This window comes from Neopsephotus bourkii, unplaced genomic scaffold (assembly GCF_033783945.1).
Source record: "Neopsephotus bourkii isolate Nb327-2 ecotype Australia unplaced genomic scaffold, CSIRO-AGI_Nbou_v1 NB_233, whole genome shotgun sequence".
NCBI lineage: Eukaryota > Metazoa > Chordata > Aves > Psittaciformes > Psittacidae > Neopsephotus > Neopsephotus bourkii.
In genome coordinates, this window is record NW_026900743.1 from 85,489 (window position 1) to 102,720 (window position 17,232).

General features: G+C 39.0%; 1 protein-coding gene across 3 annotated transcripts in view; it reads left to right on the top strand.

Moving 5' to 3' along the window:
• UMAD1 (UBAP1-MVB12-associated (UMA) domain containing 1) overlaps positions 1-17,232 on the top strand; it is an 82,653-nt gene that overhangs the window by 106 nt on the left and 65,315 nt on the right. Inside the window, exon 2 of one of the 3 annotated variants that reach the window (XM_061344688.1) lies at positions 8,354-8,485. In XM_061344688.1, coding sequence (XP_061200672.1) covers positions 8,404-8,485 — 82 coding nt within the window. In that variant the 5' untranslated portion in view covers positions 8,354-8,403. The remainder of the gene's footprint in view (positions 1-8,353; positions 8,486-17,232) is intronic. The other 2 variants (XM_061344689.1, XM_061344692.1) reach the window with 2 other exon arrangements.

Here is a 17,232-nt window from a genome sequence, read left to right on the forward strand (position 1 = left end):
GGCCGGGGGTGATGGCGTTGTGGTGTAGCTGCTGTTTAACGGCCGTCCTCTTCCAGCCCTGACATTTAATCCTTTTCGCTTAAATTACCTCGCGTTTTCCTTCCCCTAAGGGCCGTCTTCCCTCTCCCTTTAGATACTGGATCCCCTCAGGTCACCACTGCCGAAACCAGGCCTTCCCGGCCCCGGTTTCTTAACCCCCGTTTGTTTTACAGGCTGTAGCTGATGTTGAAACGTTGTGTGGTACGGCTGTGATACGCATGTGTTTCCACAGACACGAGTATGGAGTGGGAGACTGGCTAGGAAGCAGCTCTGCAGGAAGGGAGGTGGAGGTGCTGGTTGATAGCAGGGTCAGTGCGAGTCAGCGATGTTCCCTGGCAGCCAAGGGGACTGGGTGCATCAAACACAGAATAATCAGCTGGGAAAAAGAGAATTTTATCCCGCTGTATTCAGCACTGGTGCGGCCTCCCACTGTTCTGTGTGCAGGTCTGGGTCCCCCAGTTTGAGAAGGATGTGAAGGTACTTAGCTGCGTCCAACAGAGGGCTACAAAGCTGGAGACGGGGCTGGAAGGCATGTCCTGTGGGGAGCGGTTGAGGGCACCTCGTTTGTTTAGTTCGGAGAAAAGGAGGCTGAGAGTTGACCTCGTTGCTCTCTACAGCTTCCTGAAAAGGGGAATTGGAGAGGGGAGTGTTGATCTCCATGGTATCCAGTAACAAGATGTGTGGGAATGGTTCAGAGCTGCACTGCGTGGGGTTTAAACTGGACATTAGGAAGCATTTCTTTACTGAGAGTGTTCAAACACTGGAACAGGCTTCCTAGAGAGGTGGTCAATGACCTAAGCCTGTCAGTGCTTAAGTCACGTTAGGACAGTGCCCTTAATAACATGCTTTAACTTTTGGTCAGCCTTGAAGTGGTCAGACAGTTGAAGCAGACGATTGTTATAGGTCCCTTCCAACTGAACTGTTAATTTAATTTCTTTTATTTTTTTTTAATTTCACCATTGAAAAGCTTATGCTTGATCCCCATGATATGGGAACTGATGAACATAAGACAGAGCTAGCATCCGGATGTGGCACTCTCACCATGTCTTGCCTTTTTCCATGTGTTTTTCACAGCTGTCTGTTGGTGGAGAGGTTCCTCCCAATTGCCCTTCTGACAAAGGTGGCTGATGGTATCCTGGGCTACATTAGACATAGTGTTGCTGCCAGCAGGTGGAGGGAGGTGATTCTTCTCCAGTACCCACCTCTGGTGAGGCCGCATTTGGAGTGCTGGTCCAGGTTTGAGTCCAAGATTAGACATGGACATACTAGACAGAGTTCAGTGAAGGGCCACAATGGTTAAGGGATTGGTGGATCTTACATATGAGGAAAGGCTGAGGGAGCTGGGACTGTTTAGCCTAGAGAGGAGAAGACTCAGGGGGATCTTAGAAACACATATAAATACCAGAAGGGAGGGTGGAAAGGGGACAGAGCCAGGCTCTTTTCAGTGGTGCCCAGTAACAACCAGAGGCAATGGTCACAAACTGAAACACAGGTTTCCTCTGGGCATCAGGAAACACCCTTTTTATCTGTGAGAGTGACCAAGCACTGGCACAGGTTGCCCAGGGAGGTTGTGCAGTCTCTATCCTTGAAGATATTCAAAAGCTGTCTGGACATGGACGTAGGCAGCCAGCTCTAGGTGGCCCTGCTTAAGCAGGAGGTTGGACAAGATGATCTCCAGAGATGTCCCTTCCAACTTCAGCCGTCCTGTGGTTCTGTGATTTCCTTTCTGTTTCCAGGACTGGTGTTCCAGGAAATAATTGAGAAAATCTAACTCTGCTCTGGCTTAAAAGGACAATGCTAGCACTGTCTATGTGCTGTCTGTCTCTTCTAACCATCCACGGGTTAGTTGAGCTTGCTAACCAGCAGTTCAGCTTGCTAACTGGCACAAAGTGGTTTTTGTTAATTGTGTAGGTTAGTGATGTGATGGCTCAGCAAGCTGAATCAGACTGCCAAGGAAGCAAGCTACCACCCAAAGCTGTGCAGAATCAGCATGTGGCCAGGAAGGGGAGTGCTGTGGGGTTATATCTTCCTAGAGTGCAGCTGGTTGTTATCTCCTCAGTGTCACTCTGCCATTCACCTTTTCAGTAGTTTATTTGCAAGAGAATATCCTCATCTCCTTAGCATATCTTCAGAGATTCTAAAGGAGAGATCTCATGAATGCAACAGTTGGAACAAGATTCAGCAGGTTGCTGCAAAGTAGCTCTTTTAGGGCTATTTGTCTTCTATGTTTGAAGGGTCAGCTGTTAGAAAAACATCTTGAAGTTCTTACAAATATGCATCTGTATCATACTTAGCAGCTGTTGAAGGTTTGCAGTTAAAAAGAACTGTATGCAGGGAAAGAAGTGGGTTTCAACCTATTGAATATTGTAACTAATAAACACCTTGCTTTCTGTTTTAGCATTTTCTATCTTCAGGGTTTTGAATGTTGACATTGGTTTGAGTACTGTTATTTCACTCCTGGCTTTGCCTTTGTCACCAACGCTTTTATGGTCTGACTTGATTGTGGTTGTGTTTTGGGATTGGGTTTTTGGTTGTTTTTTTTTTTTTTTGTGATTCAGCATCTTTGAGTGGTTTTATACTATAGTAATTTGGGTTGCATAGTTCTTGGTATTTCTGCTTCCCTTAAATTTTATGAAAACTTTAAAAATACTTGCATTTTGTGTAAGTAAAGAAGTCTGTTAGTGTTTCATTATATGTATCTTGTATTTGTGTTTCTCATTATACTTACTTTCCTAATGTTTTTAAGAAGCACAAACTAAAGGAATATCACTAAATATAATGCCAGTTAAAAGAAATTGTATGTTGGGTTTTGTTTTTTTTTTTTTTTTTTTTTGCTTCACATAGTAGCTTACACTGGGGCAAAATCTTTTAAACTGTTCGTTTGGTGTCACAGAGAAATTGTTTTGACACACATGTTCCTCACTCTTAAATTGATTGTTTTCATGTCATAAGCAGGGCTGTACAAGGCTGTAAATGCCGTGCTCTATTTATGGTTGATACTTTATTGATGTATCACAGGAGATGTTAATATGGAAGAGAATTGCTCTGATGCTCTGTTTTCTCCTTCTATAGATTATGTAGCTTAAATTGCTAGATGTGAAATTATTCTGGTCCTTTCTTTAAGGTCAGTTTTGTATCTTGTTTTGACCACATTTCATCATTTATGTAATTCCTGGCACTGCCACTGCAATTCTGCTTTGCTGTATTCCTGAGCATCACCTCCTTGTCTGCATCTTTGTTGTTTTTAACATTAAATTACCTTTCTCTTCCTGTCACTTGTGAACATGCAGGAAAAGCCAAAAACTAATGTTAAATATGCTCGGATTTTCATTGTATTGCAAATTTTTATTGGATGTAACGTATTGGTTTGGCTCAAAGGTCACCCATACTTCTTGTCAAAGGAGACTAACAAAATGCAGGAGGAATAAATTAACCCCTTTGTGCAGCTCTGTAAATCATCTTTGTCCAATCTCACTTATGTTCTTGAGCCTCACAGAAGACAAAATATCTTTTGCAGCCTCACAAAATTGCTATAGTTCACAGTTTATTACTTGCTAGTGTCAGAAGTGGTGCCAAAAGCATTTTCCTTACCTATCAGCAATTGAGACTGGAGAAAGAAAAAATTGTGTTCACTTTTTGGTGAGGGGGAAACATGAGGAGAAGGGAACTGTATATTCCTACCAGGGGAGATTTTTATCTTTAGGCAGTGAATTCAATTTCAGGTCTCTTATAGAAATAAAATTAATCCCATCTGGCAGGGAAAAGTGCTGTGTTATATAGGAGAAATTACCACAGGAAAGTGGTACTGTCTCTGAATGGTGAGTGCATTTTCTGTGATTTTGTGCTGACAGCTTTAAAAAAACCCGCATAACTAAGCGCTTTTTTTTTCTCCAGTTGTGTGACCATGCATCCAGGTCCACAAACTTCAAGTGTAATTTTTACTCTGAAATGAAATTTGTGTGGAAACTGGTTGTTCAGTTAGCTTTTGTTAACTGAAACCTCATCTTATCTACAAGTAGTAAAACTCCAGCCTGATTCTGCAAGTGCTTAAACTGTGTTCTTATCTTCAAGAGCACGAGTGTTTCCATTCAGCTGTGTGTTTCGTTGTTGGACAGGGGCTTTGTTCTGGTTTTAACATGTAACTCAAGAAATTTAGTGGTTGCATTTCCCATTGCTGGAGAGATTTATGTTAACTTTTGAAGTACAACAGTTTATAAAATTCTTAAGAGAGAAAATATCACAAATGTCCCAGCATTTCCTTTAACTATGTCATGCATGCTCTATATCTTGTTTCTGTACCCCCCTTTTATTTTGTTATGCTTTGTTAATACTGTGTTCAGCAAAGGTATTGAAATACAGCAAGTAGTAGCTGGCAAGTGCCTTCCTTCACATTTCTTATGCAGACCCAAGTTCTACAAGCATGTTTTGTTCCTAAGTGGTAAACAGTGAAAGTAAGAAACTGCCTCACTAAGCACATTAGTCTTTTTAATATGTGGATTCCATACCACCTCCCCAGTGTTCACACCACAAAATACCATGCACGCTGTTTTCTTACTGCTGGACCAGCAGTTTTAACAGCCTAAGAACTGGAGGCCCGAGCTTAGGGAATACTTTTGTTAGCTTTGTTTTTCTGCTTCAAGCAAAAAGGATATGTGGGGTGGGGGTTTTGTTTTGTTTTCTGTTTGAAAAATACTGCTGGCAGTGGAATTAAGTTAAAGCTACTTCAGAAACCAAAACCTACAAAGTAAAGATCAACTCACATGTATGTAGAGAAGATGAATTTTGTGGGTTTTAGAAAAAAAGAAGGGATACTCATGCTGCCTTCTGAAAAGGAAAGGAGGAAAATGTAGCATGAGAAAGTGCTTGTGACATTAATTTGGCTAGCTCAAATTGTACTTATTGATAATTTACTCTGAATTGGAAGGCCTAATGTCCTTTAAGCAGTGAAGTTTAGATATGATGGATATGCAGGGTTTAAAAGATGACAAATACATGGTTTCCTATACACCTCTTTTGTGCCATGTAGATACTGATTAAGATGCTTTTCTTTGTGCACAAATGCAGGGAAGGGGTGCTGTATGTAATATTGCTGCAAAGTGTACAATAATGATCTCAAAGAGAAAAAAAATGAATGTGATTGGAACAGCTGCAGTTCAGGCACCTGAAGTGGCAGACTGGAATCTGAGGCTTTACCAAAGCTATCTGTGAGATTTTATACATCAAGTTGATTTTGCTTCTTGTTGTTGCACACTTAGGATGAAGGTAAAATTGCATTTTAAACTGTTCCACAACCGCCTCTCCTTCATACATCATCGGAGCAGAAACCTGACTCTTGAGCATTACAGAACAGGTTTTTTACCACTTGAGCTATGGGACTGACAACCTTAATTGGTAGCAGGAGAAGACTTATTCCCTGAGGGCTGAAAAGGGAATATGCTGCTGGCGCCATGTGTTGAGCCTGGGTGTGGGGGAAGGTAAGGAATAAATGAGATAATTAGGAGTTTCTACTGCATATTCTCCATAGAACTTGAAATATTGGTCTTTCACATGGCACGGTGGGAAAAAGCAAAGGGAATAAGGTGTAGATAAGTAACTTTTTATTTATTTATTTATTGCTACTACCCTAGATTGGATGGTTTGTTCTGTTCTTGTGTACATCAGTGTAGTTTTATTTGGTTGCTAGAAATTGCACTGTGTCAGCATAAGCAAGCAGTAGCTGACCAGCCTGGGGGGGTATTCAGTCTTCAAGTCTCAGGTATCAGGCCACAGATCAGTTGTTGCTGCTTTTGCCATGTTCTATTTATACTCTCTTCCTGAAGGCCAGAGCTTACACTTCACATAAGACTTTCTGTGGGCTGGAGTATGGAAGTGTTTGCTATCGCTTGTAATAGCTGAGTGTGAGGCAGTTTGTATCTCGTGAATGGTCAGCGCTGATTGTACAGTTAATTGCTACAGGCCACTGGCTAAGGCAAAAAAAGTCTTGCCATGAATATTTGGATGGGAAGTGAGAAATTCTGGTAAATAATTAATCCGAGATTTTTACTTGTCTTTTATTGTTTGTTTTATTTATAAACCCAAATGCTACATGATAGCACTATTCTCTTTTTCCCCACCTTCTAAAGATTCTTTGTTAAATTTAGAGTGAAACAACATTGCTGAAACTTGACACTGTTTCAAATAACTCCTCTTTTCTTTGAACTGAACTCCTTTCCTGAGTTGTAGGTGTGCATTAGGTGTTGCTACCGGTTTGATAATCCTCCTTCAAATGTTGATGTCTGCTGTAGCAGAATTCTGCTCTTCAAACTAATTCAAATATGAAATTACTCTATTCCACTTTTCCCAATTGCATATTGGTATTTTAGTAGAGAAACTGTTCACACACCTTTCTTTAAACCTTCCTCTCTGCGTTTGGTGCACAGCGTGTTTCAGCCAGACCATGCCACGTATGTTGGCATTGTCCCAGGTTCAGCCCTTGGAAGCTGAAGGCGAATGTACCTTCAAGGGTGGCTGCTGCTGCAGTGCCTCTTTCCTTACCACATTGTCCCAGCACTCCAGGTGGAATTGCTGTTGTAGGAGGAGGCTGGGGAGTCTCATTGCTACATTCAGTAGTGCCAGTTAGGTAGGAAGTAGAAACTAAGTGGTGGTACATTGGTATCCTCTCAATAAGCACAACCTGTGAATACCTGCTTTGTGTATTCACTTTGTGTATTCACAAACATTTGTGTTTGTTGTTCTCCTGATTAAGTTTTTTTTATAATTTTTCTTGGAAGAAGAGAAACTTCCTTGAGTCTACATCTTAAAGTTCAGAATAATTAGAGAATTTGCTTCTAAGAGTGTTTCATGTTTATGGGGTGGTTCATAGGAATTGATTCATAAAAGCCGGCTCAACTGTCTGTCTTTCGGCTAATGTTTGTGAGAGTTTTAATATGAATTTATGCTTTTTAAGTTATTCATAACTGCTTCTATGTAACCTTCTGGTCTTGAGAGAGATGAGATACTGAGCATAATCTTTCGGAGTTTATGTTTTGATTCCACTGGTTTCCTGGTTTTGCTCTGTTGTGAATTCAGGAGTTCTTAGGGGCCTTGGATGACTGTTTTAATGAATTACTGTTACAAAACAAATTGCAACATATGATTTTGTTGCAGTCTGTTTAAAGGGAATGCAGTGTAGCTGTTACTCAAATACACACAAGTGTTAAGCTGTCTATATCATTGCAACCTGGAAAAATGAATGTAGATGCTATGCTAGTATATTAGGGGTGGGTGGGTTGGACTTTTTAATTGGTGCAGAGATGTCCTGGTTTAAACCCAGTCAGCCACACAGTTTCCAGTCGTCCCCGCCTTCTTTCTTTCCTGCCCCCCCCCCCCGGGATGGGGAGGAAAGTCGAAATAATGTAACTCCAACGGGTTGAGATAAGAACAGTCCAGTAACTACGGTATAACACAAATCACTGCTGCTACCACCAGTAATAATAGCGATAAGGGAAATAACAAGGGGAGAGAATACGACACCACCCACGGAAATGAGCCCAGCGAAGAAGAGAGTGCCCTTCCGGGTAACTCCCAGTTACCTCCCCGGGCATGACGTGCTGTAGTATGGAATACTTCTTTGGTCAGTTTGGGTCAGGTGTCCTGTCCCTGCTTCCTCCCGGCCTCCCCTCCTCCCTGGCAGAGCATGAGACTCACAAGTCCTTGGTCAGAGTAAACATCATTGTTATCAGCTCTGTTCCCAGACTGAAAGTCAAAACACAGCACTGCACCAGCTACTAAGAAAGAGAAAAATTGACTGCTACTGCTGAACCCAAGACAAGAGACAATATTGAAAACCTCTAGTGCAATTTGCCTCTTTCAATTATTCCTGTATTGCAAAGTTGCATTTTTTCATCCAATCTTGTTTTGGGCTTTAAAGTTCAGAGGCATTAGAGCTGACTCTGATGTGAAAGTTTGTGTAACAAGATTCTGAAGTAGCAGAAAAATAAGAAAACATGCTGGATAAATGCTGAAGTGAATTTCTTTCATTTTCCTTTAGAAAGGTGGAAGGTTTTTTTGGTTTGTGTTTTGTGTCTGTTTGTAGTGGCTCACTCCATTAATAACTTTTTAGAAAAGCCATTTATATTCTGCTCTCTTTTTGCCTATTGGAGTCAATTGCTGCATCAACAAAGTGATCTGTCTGACATACAAGTGCCTGATATTTCAAATCTGGTAATAAATATTAAGCTGTAACACCAAGTATGCAGTGTTTGGTGTGGTGTGACCTTCTTATGGTCAACTCTGTTATCTTACTTATATTTAACATGTTTTGTCTTCCTTTTAGGTAACGATTTAGAAGAAGGACAAAAAAAAAAAAAGAAAAAAGAGAAGGCTATGTTCAGCTTCTTCCGAAAAAGCCAGGATTCAAAGAAAGTGACAGTGCCTGAGAGAGAAGCAGATGGATTTGTTATTGTGGGTAAGAGGTGCTTTTCTATAAAGTGATTCTTACCATCTTTTAAATATAAAAGTTTCTTTGAGGGGCATAGACCAAATCAAATGTTAAGAGAAGACATGATAAAAAAATTTCAGAATTCTTACTCTCCCTGAAGAGGTTCATATTCCTGCTTTAGTCATTTTGCCTAAAAAGCCGAAGTTTCATTTACATAAGTACAAACTCATATTAAAGAGCATTGAAAATGTATGTTCTTGTTTTCCTCTCATATTCTGAGCAAGGAGAAGGTATGTCCTTACAAAACAAGAAAGCTCAGAGTTGAGGCTTCTAGCTTTATGATTAGGCTTGTGGGAACAGAATATCTCATTGCAGTTGTTAAAGGACTGTTTTTTTTCCTCAGGTTCCTTCCTTTTAGTGTTACCCCCAAAGTCTTTTTTAATTAGAAACCAAGAAGCATGTGTGTGTTCCTAGTCACATGGCAAATGTAGATAGATGTTCTGTATCCAAATCTGATTCTTGATTAGTTTCATGAAAATTAGGCAGTTCACAGTTTTTTGAAGTCTTTTTGTTATTCAGAAATCAATCTGAAATGTACTCACCTGTGAACTAGCTAAATTTGCAGCTTCAATCAAGCTTTTTTGCAGTCTTGTAGGATGGCTGAAGTGTGCAGAAGAATTTATTGCTGTCATGCTGTAACAGATTCTTTTTCCTCTTTGAAAATTTGTGTTTTCCTCCTTGTAAATCTGTCATCATCAGTATTCAGCTTCTGCTGTTCTGATTTACTGACTTGTTCAGGAATATTACAGTGTTTATTTAAGAGTTACTTCTTGAGCATTTTCAAGGCATGAAAATCTCTATGTTATAAAAACCTAACAATATGAGAGACTATCGGAACTCTTTCTGAGGATAACTTATTTATGCTTTTTTGTAACAGTTTTCCATTTAGGCGAATCTGATTTCACATCCTTGATTGTTGTCATGTTTAATGGTTGCCTTTCACTAGATTTTATCTGTTGGTTTCAATGACTACATCGAATCACTCCAGCACTTCCATCATGGAAGGGTCAAAGGAGACACACTGTTGCCCTAAAAAAGTCTGGAGACCATTTAGAGTTTCAGATTTTCATATAGGGAAATCTGCACCCAAATGCCAAACATTGCTTATGTCCCACAGTTGCTGGTCCTGTTTCTGCATTCAATTTAGTTTCTTCACTTTTTCCTGAAATGCTGTCAGTGACTTTGTTCATGTGAATTCATATGAAATCAACCTGTTAAGTGTAAACTTAAGAGCTGTTAGTTTTGCTTGAATCATCTCTTATTTTATTCATATTTATTATTAATTTCATAGAATCATAGAATAGTTAGGGTTGGAAAGGACCTTAAGATCATCATGTTCCAACCCCCCCTGCCATGGGCAAGGGCACCTTACTCTAAACCATATCACCCAAGGCCTCGTCCAACCTGGCCTTGAACACTGCCAGGGATGGAGCATTCACAACCTCCCTGGGCAACCCATTCCAGTGCCTCACCACCCTTACGGTAAAGATCTTCTCCTTATATCCAATCTAAACTTCCCCTGTTTAAGTTTTAACCCATTACCCCTTGTCCTGTCACTACAGTCCCTAATGAAGAGTCCATCCCCAGCATCCCTATAGGCCCCCTTCAGATACTGGAAGGCTGCTATGAGGTCTCCACTCAGCCTTCTCTTCTCCAGGCTGAACAGCCCCACCTTTCTCAGCCTATCTTCATATGGGAGGTGCTCCAGTCCCCTGATCATCCTCGTGGCCCTTCTCTGGACTTGTTCCAACAGAGCCATGTCCTTTTTATGTTGAGGACACCAGAACTGCACACAATACTCCAAGTGAGGTCCACGAGAGCAGAATAAAGGGGCAGGATCACCTCCTTCGACCTGCTGGTCACACTCCTTTTGATGCATTTTTTTCTCATATGGAAGTTAAATAGCAAACTGCAAGGAAATGGACTGTAATTTCATCTTAACTGACTTCTACTGAGCAGAAGAATTGCCATCAACCTTGTCAGTGGAGCACATCAGCATCTTGCTGGATGGATGTAGTTGCAGAATTATAGGTCAGCACTTACACAGATACTTATCTAGAAGGTTTTTTTTGTCTAGGAATAGTGGCAGTCCAAAAAAACCACAACAAACCACAACACCTACCTATTCTGCTAGTTGCTTTTTTTTATTACTCAGATGGGAGGTTCTGAAGCTTCCTAGGTATAAAAAATTCTAGAATGCCAGTACTAAATGTCTTTAACAAATCTGAGTAGAATTATAGCACCATTAGTGTGAATACTGCTGTAGGCAGTGAACAATCTTGAAGGGATTGCAAATTTCATTGCTTATGTTTTAAGTTGGTTTCCAAACCCAGTCTTTCATTCAAAGCACATAAGAGCAAAAAGCCTAGTTCACTGATACTCTGCAGACATGGGAAGAAACGCTTTGTTTTCCTTTCCTTTCCTAGAGAAAGAAGAGGAAAAATTACATCCTAGGGGGATGCTTGTGCCTGATTTCCACTGTTGTGGTCAAGAGAGCTTGTTTGTTGCAAATCACTTGCAAGATTGTTCACACCATACACCTGATAAGGCCAGCCAGGAATCTTACTGGAAGTCTGAATGAGATTTATCAGAAAGGATCAGATGCCATGTCCATTAAAGTATGAAAGAAGGTACTTCTTTCAGTAATGGAGTGAGAGTACTGAGCATCACTATTAAAAGTAGGTAATTAAGTCTGATTTTCCTACAATATTTAATCATTTAAATCTCTTTCTGTATCATCTGGTATTTAAAAAAGAAGGAAAAATGTTCAACACTTTATTGAGAAATAAATCAGAAATATCACCCTGTCAGACCTTGAGGGTCTTTTTTTTTGTTTTCTATTTTTCTTGTCATAACTCCTCCAAGTCCTGTTATATATTGCTGTATTTTAAATCTACCTTTTCTTGTAGAATATCAATGCGTTTAGAATTTCAGTGTCTGAATGCCTGTTCTTTGACTAGAAAGATGACTCATAAAAACACTGGCAGCAACAAAAACAACTTTGCAGCATGGTAGCTGAAATTCTCTACTTTAGCTTTTGGGGCAAATAATGCATGTGTGGGAGTCAAGAAAAAGAATTTGTAATTCGCTTTCTACTAAATAAACATAAAATGTAATTTCCTACCAGTGACTAAAGCATTTTTATATCTAGCTACAAGTTCACTTATTTTCCAGATATTCCAGGTCATCTCATCTGTTCATAAAGCTGTAAAAGTGGTCCTTGTTCTGTAGCAAGCCAAACTGTTATTCTGGAAAGGGAAAAGAGGCTTATGAAATATGCGCAATGCATGTGATCGGCTTTGATAAGTGAATCAGTTGGAGAAATATGAAAAATGTTTGCCTGATCATCATGAATTCTTTTTAAAGTTAACATTCTGATTGCTAGTATTCAGAGAACAAGAAAGTTTTTTGTTAGCTAGCTGATATTGAAGAGTAGTAGTTCTTAAGGGTATTTTCATGTTTCGTGGCTTTTGTAATATAAAATAAGTTCTAGCCTACCATCCATTCCTACTGTTGCTTGCCACAGAGAAAAAGGCAGGTTAGTGAGTGCTAGCATTTTGGTTTGGCACACAGCTAAAAATCTCACAACATATCTCAAAGGTGCATGCTGCTGGTAATCTCAGTCTCAGTCTAAGGTTGGGAATTGAAAAACTGAAATAACAGTGCTGCTTTCACATGTGTATTTGGTCAGAAGAAGGTCAGGAACTCTGCAAACAGTCATGTAGTGCTGGTGGTTCCACTGAGGTGGGTGGTGAGTGGATTTTGCTTGAACACAACCAAAATATTTTAGAATCATAGAATGGTTTGGGTTGGAGGGGACCTTTAAAGATCATCTAATCAAATCTGCCTGCCAGAGGCAGGGACATCTTTCACTATATCATGTTGTTCAATGTGACATCCAACATGACTTTGAACACTTCTTTGGGCAGCCTGTTTCAGTGTCTCATAGAATCAGCTAGGTTGGAAAAGACCTTTAAGATCATCAAGTCCAACTTTTACCCCAGGACTGCCAAGTCCACCACTAAACCATGTCACTAAGGGCCTCTTACATGTTTTTTTAACAATTCCAGGGACAGAACAATGTTCTGGGATAAGTGATTTTTTTTTTTTAACAATGAAAGGAGGTTGTAGGGTGGGGATCAGTCTCTTCTCCCAAGTAACAAATGGTAGGACAAGAAATGGCCTCAGGCTGCATCAGGGGAGGCATAGATTGGCTATTAGGAAAAAATACTTCACTGAAAAGGTAGTTAGGCATTGGACCAGGCTTCCCAGGGAAGTGGGGGAATCACTGTCTCTGGAAGTGTTCAGAACACGTGCAGATGAGGCCCTTAGTGACATAGTTTAGTGGTGGACTTGGCAGTGCTGGTGTAATGGTTGTACTTGATGATCTTAAAGGTCTTTTCCAATGGAGCTGATTCCATGATTCTATGAACTTGTGATTTAATGGCCAGTCTGTTTTATGGATCTGAGTTGGATTTTGTTTTGTTTTCTCTGTGGCTTGTAGAAATAGCTCAGTTGCTCATGCTGATAAACTTGATTTGTAAACATATTTAACTTCTGTTTCTTCCTTGAATTTAGGACAGCTTCCTGTTTAATTTTTCAAGATGTAAATTAACATGGATTTTCAATACTGACCAATGGCCATTACTTCAGAGCTCTGCTCTCAGCCTCTAACAGGTGGGAGCACTGACTTCAGCTGTCACCTGAAAGTTGTTTTCTGAGATTCAGCAGTTTTGCTGCAGAGTTTTTCAAAGTTTCTGGAGTAAGTACTCAAGGCAAAATGGATAGGCGCAGGATTATCATGGAATGACTGTCACAGATAGACTGTGGCTGTGGAATGACTGTCACAGATAGAGGGAGGCTGTGGCTGTGGTAACAAGAGTTCTCAGGAATTTGATTATGAAGATACATTCCTGCTCTGTAAGCCTCCCTTGTTCCCACTGTGCGTTCCTAGATCCTTGGGGGCCATCTAGAACCAGTAAACAAATTTTGGATTAACGTCTATATGTTATGATTCTCAATATTGGAGGAAGCATGACTTTTGCCTATTACGTTCCCTCTCAAAAGAGCATAGTCATAGACATAAGAAATAAAGTATTTTGACATAAGTATTTTGAAATCTCTTCCCAATAAGGAGAAGAACTTATGGTATTTAGAGAGTCTTGTATCTATCAAATTAAACAATGTGTACCTTCTGTTCCAATGCTTATGTCTGAAGAAAAGGAGCTCTAGAGAGCTGGTGTGGTCAGCCTTGCACCAACATCTAAAACCTCACAGAAAAGTAGGTGGGAACTGCTATTTTTCATCCTGAGAGGTAAAATACTGTTTAGGGCAAATATTTCTTTCTTATTAAGAAAATAGTAGCAAACTTGCTATTAGATGAAAGTTCAGGATTATTTCTTTTTTGCGAGAAGCAAGGTGTAGAATTCATCACTACCACATGCTTGGACAAAGTTGCAGAGATAATGGGATGCAGCAAGAGTAGCCAGTGAGTTTGATAAATTATGACAGATGATAACAAATATTCTTATCTCAAAATTTGGTGGTCAGGTATGACTTTCTATTTTATTTTATTTATTTTATTTTTTTTTAATCTCTGCAAGACATTTGAACTTAGGTTTTATCTTAAGCGAGGTCCTTGAACCTTCCTCTGATATATTGCTGAATTCAGTATTGTAATTCCTTCATATGAGATCATCCTCATCTGTAGGCAGAAGTATCCTCAGTCAGCTGTGAGACTGTGAAAAGTATGATTTACAGCCAACTGAATGCTTCCCTTTGTTAACTGCAGTGGTAGTGCAAAAGAACATCCTTAAAAAATTGCCAAGTCTTCTGTAATGAAGATGTAAAAAAGTAAAATGATCAACACAAATCGGTCTTCAGTTCTGGAAATCTTTACTATTTTTGTGAAGACCAATTTCACATATACTTGTTCTCCTTCAACTTCCCATTTTTGTTTTGCCAGAATAAATTTTTATTTTATTCTGCATGCAGATAGTTTTGGGGGTACTTTTTATGTGGAAGGGGGAGTTAATAAATTGCATATTTGAATTAAAGGATACCAGCACTGTCAACCAATATGTAAAAATGTCTTACAAGATATTGTTTCCATTTCAATTTTACTCATACAGTTCTCTACATATATTTCAAAGAAGCCCCTAAATGTTTGTTTTTAAGAGAAATGCGCGATTTTAGGATCTTCAGTAATGAGTCTGTTACGAAAGGGAAATTCAATATACTGATCTTCCCAAATCACAGGGCTACCCCCATACTAGTTTATAACTGTAATTCAAGTAGTTCTTTGGTTTCTTCCGGCTGCATAGACACCTCAGTGATTAAATGCATCAAGAGATTTGTAAAATCTCATGCTACTACTGCTGTTTGTTTTCTAAGAATCAGTAGCAATGTGTAGTAGATTCCTGTGAATCTCTACGTTGTTTTTTGATTAATATTTAAGGAGCTTTTAGCAGTGCTATAAGGAAGGCTGGGCTGCTGCAGTGTTCTAAAATATACTATTACATTAAAGAAAGGCATACGGCTTTGTGCCAGTTGGACAAAAAGCAGTGTCTCAATGTCCTTTCATTTTCTGCACCAGTGGGCTTATATTATGTATTTTTTATATAACAGTAAGTGCTTCTGTAGTTATTGCCAACATTGCAGTTTTCAAATAACCAACGTACTATTTCATTAGGTTGTTTAAGTTTAACAATATTTAATACCAACTTTATAATAATCTGAGATTTTGAAAAATCTTTCAATATTTTAATCTAAACAATACACACATCAGCATGTGCCGCTGTAAGTGAACACTTTTGCTGCACGCCAAGAAGTTTCTGTATTAAGTGACCTGTTTCTTGAAGTGCTGCTTTATGGGGTTTTTTACTGAAAAATTGTTACTAGCTCATTTGGGCATTGAGTTTTACAGTCACAGTTGACTGTAAAGGGAGGAGGAGGAATTCAGAAGAAACAGTCCTCTCCTGTTACTGATCCTTAATTGCATAGAGAGGTAATAGCTACCCTTCATTCAGTAACGAAGTCAAACTAATCCTCTTGGGTACTAATTTTGCACAAAAACAAACTGCATTTTTCAGTAGTACCGCTAGATGGGGATTTCTCTCGTATTCAAGAGTTGTAGGGCTTTTCCTTTCAGGCACACACAGAGAGTGGAGTAGTAGTAATTATCAGTACACCATTTTATTAGACTGTAGGTTTTCAGAAGATTTATAAAAAGCTTTTTAAAGCCTAATATCAAATTTATAATGGCATTCCAACCTAATAAAAATAATGAAGCTTGAAATGTTGACAGCATGTATCTTGATGTTGGCTTGTAATTCCTTCCAAACAGATCTGTTGAGGCCCATGTGGGACCTAAATAACACAAAGAAGTAAATTTGCATATTTTACAGCAGGGGGAAAAACAGAATGCAAAAACATGAATAATTAGGAGCACAAGCTTCATGCTATATTAATACTGTTGAAAAGCATGTGTTGATTGTATTCTGAAAGCCAGTAGTGATTTGGTTGAGTGAACTCAGTCAGAATCTCTTATGCAGATTAAAGGAACTGGGTTACAGAACAACTGAAATTCATTGTTTTGCTGTATAAGGAGGTATATTTCTTAAAGGATTTTTTTTTTCCTCTTGGATTCTGTACAGCGCAGGGAATCTTTCTTTTTAAAGCCTCATCAAAGCATGTTTTTGTTGACAAAAGAACTGTGCAATTCTTCATTCACTTGTACCCCACTAGATTTGAAAACCAGCTCTTTCAGCCACAAATCAGATGTTAGCATTTTTATACTTTAATATAGATGACCTACTTACTTTTCATTCCGTAACATTTCTCTTGCCTTTTTTTTTTTAAATCTTTTTTTCTTTCTAAGCCTTGAGCCCCTGGAACACATTCATGGTGGTTCCATGCTGTGAATTTGATTATTTTTAAATTTGCAGAAATGGCCTTCTTTAAATGTTAGCATACAGGCCATTTTTTAATCTGAATAATATGAATCATTGGTTTTGCTTTTATTGATTGCAACACAAAGTGTAGAACATACTTTTTAGGAATAAAAAAGCTATTTACTTGGAAATGGTAAATAATATTAAAAGAGATTTATTAATTCCTTTGTTTGAATACTGTCCTGCCCCCTTAATTCAGTTATCTCAGAAAGTTACCTGGTTTTGAACACTGACTCAAGGTAGGACAAAAGAAAGCAGATGAAGACTTATTTAACTTCTACAGCAATTTTAGTTCTGGGGAGAAAGAAAAAAGTATGTGCTGCTGTATTAGACAGCTTTCTTTTGAGTCTTAAAGACAGACAAAAATGCACAGAACCAAACATTTTTAATCTGTCTTTTAAGACATCTTCTGAATTTCCATAACCAAAGGAGGAAAAATGGTAAAATGTACCAGTCTTTTTAGAAGTTGATATAATTGTAAGAGGTTAAAGAGGCATCTGGCAAAAGGTTGTTTTGAGGTCACACATGCATCTGGCAGTTTGCTGCCAGCTCTCTAAGAAAATATTGGTTGTAGTTACATTCCTGTTTTTCATATTAGCTGTCTTCTGACTTGATGTATGATAGTCACTTTCAATATGTCTAGGTCTCCCAACTGCTCCTGAGAGGTTTAGTCCTACTGATTTTTAAGTCTTCCAAATAGTGATGTAGTAGAATATGCTGAAAAAAGGAAATCCTTTTTCCCCCTTGCTCCTGCTAGAAATT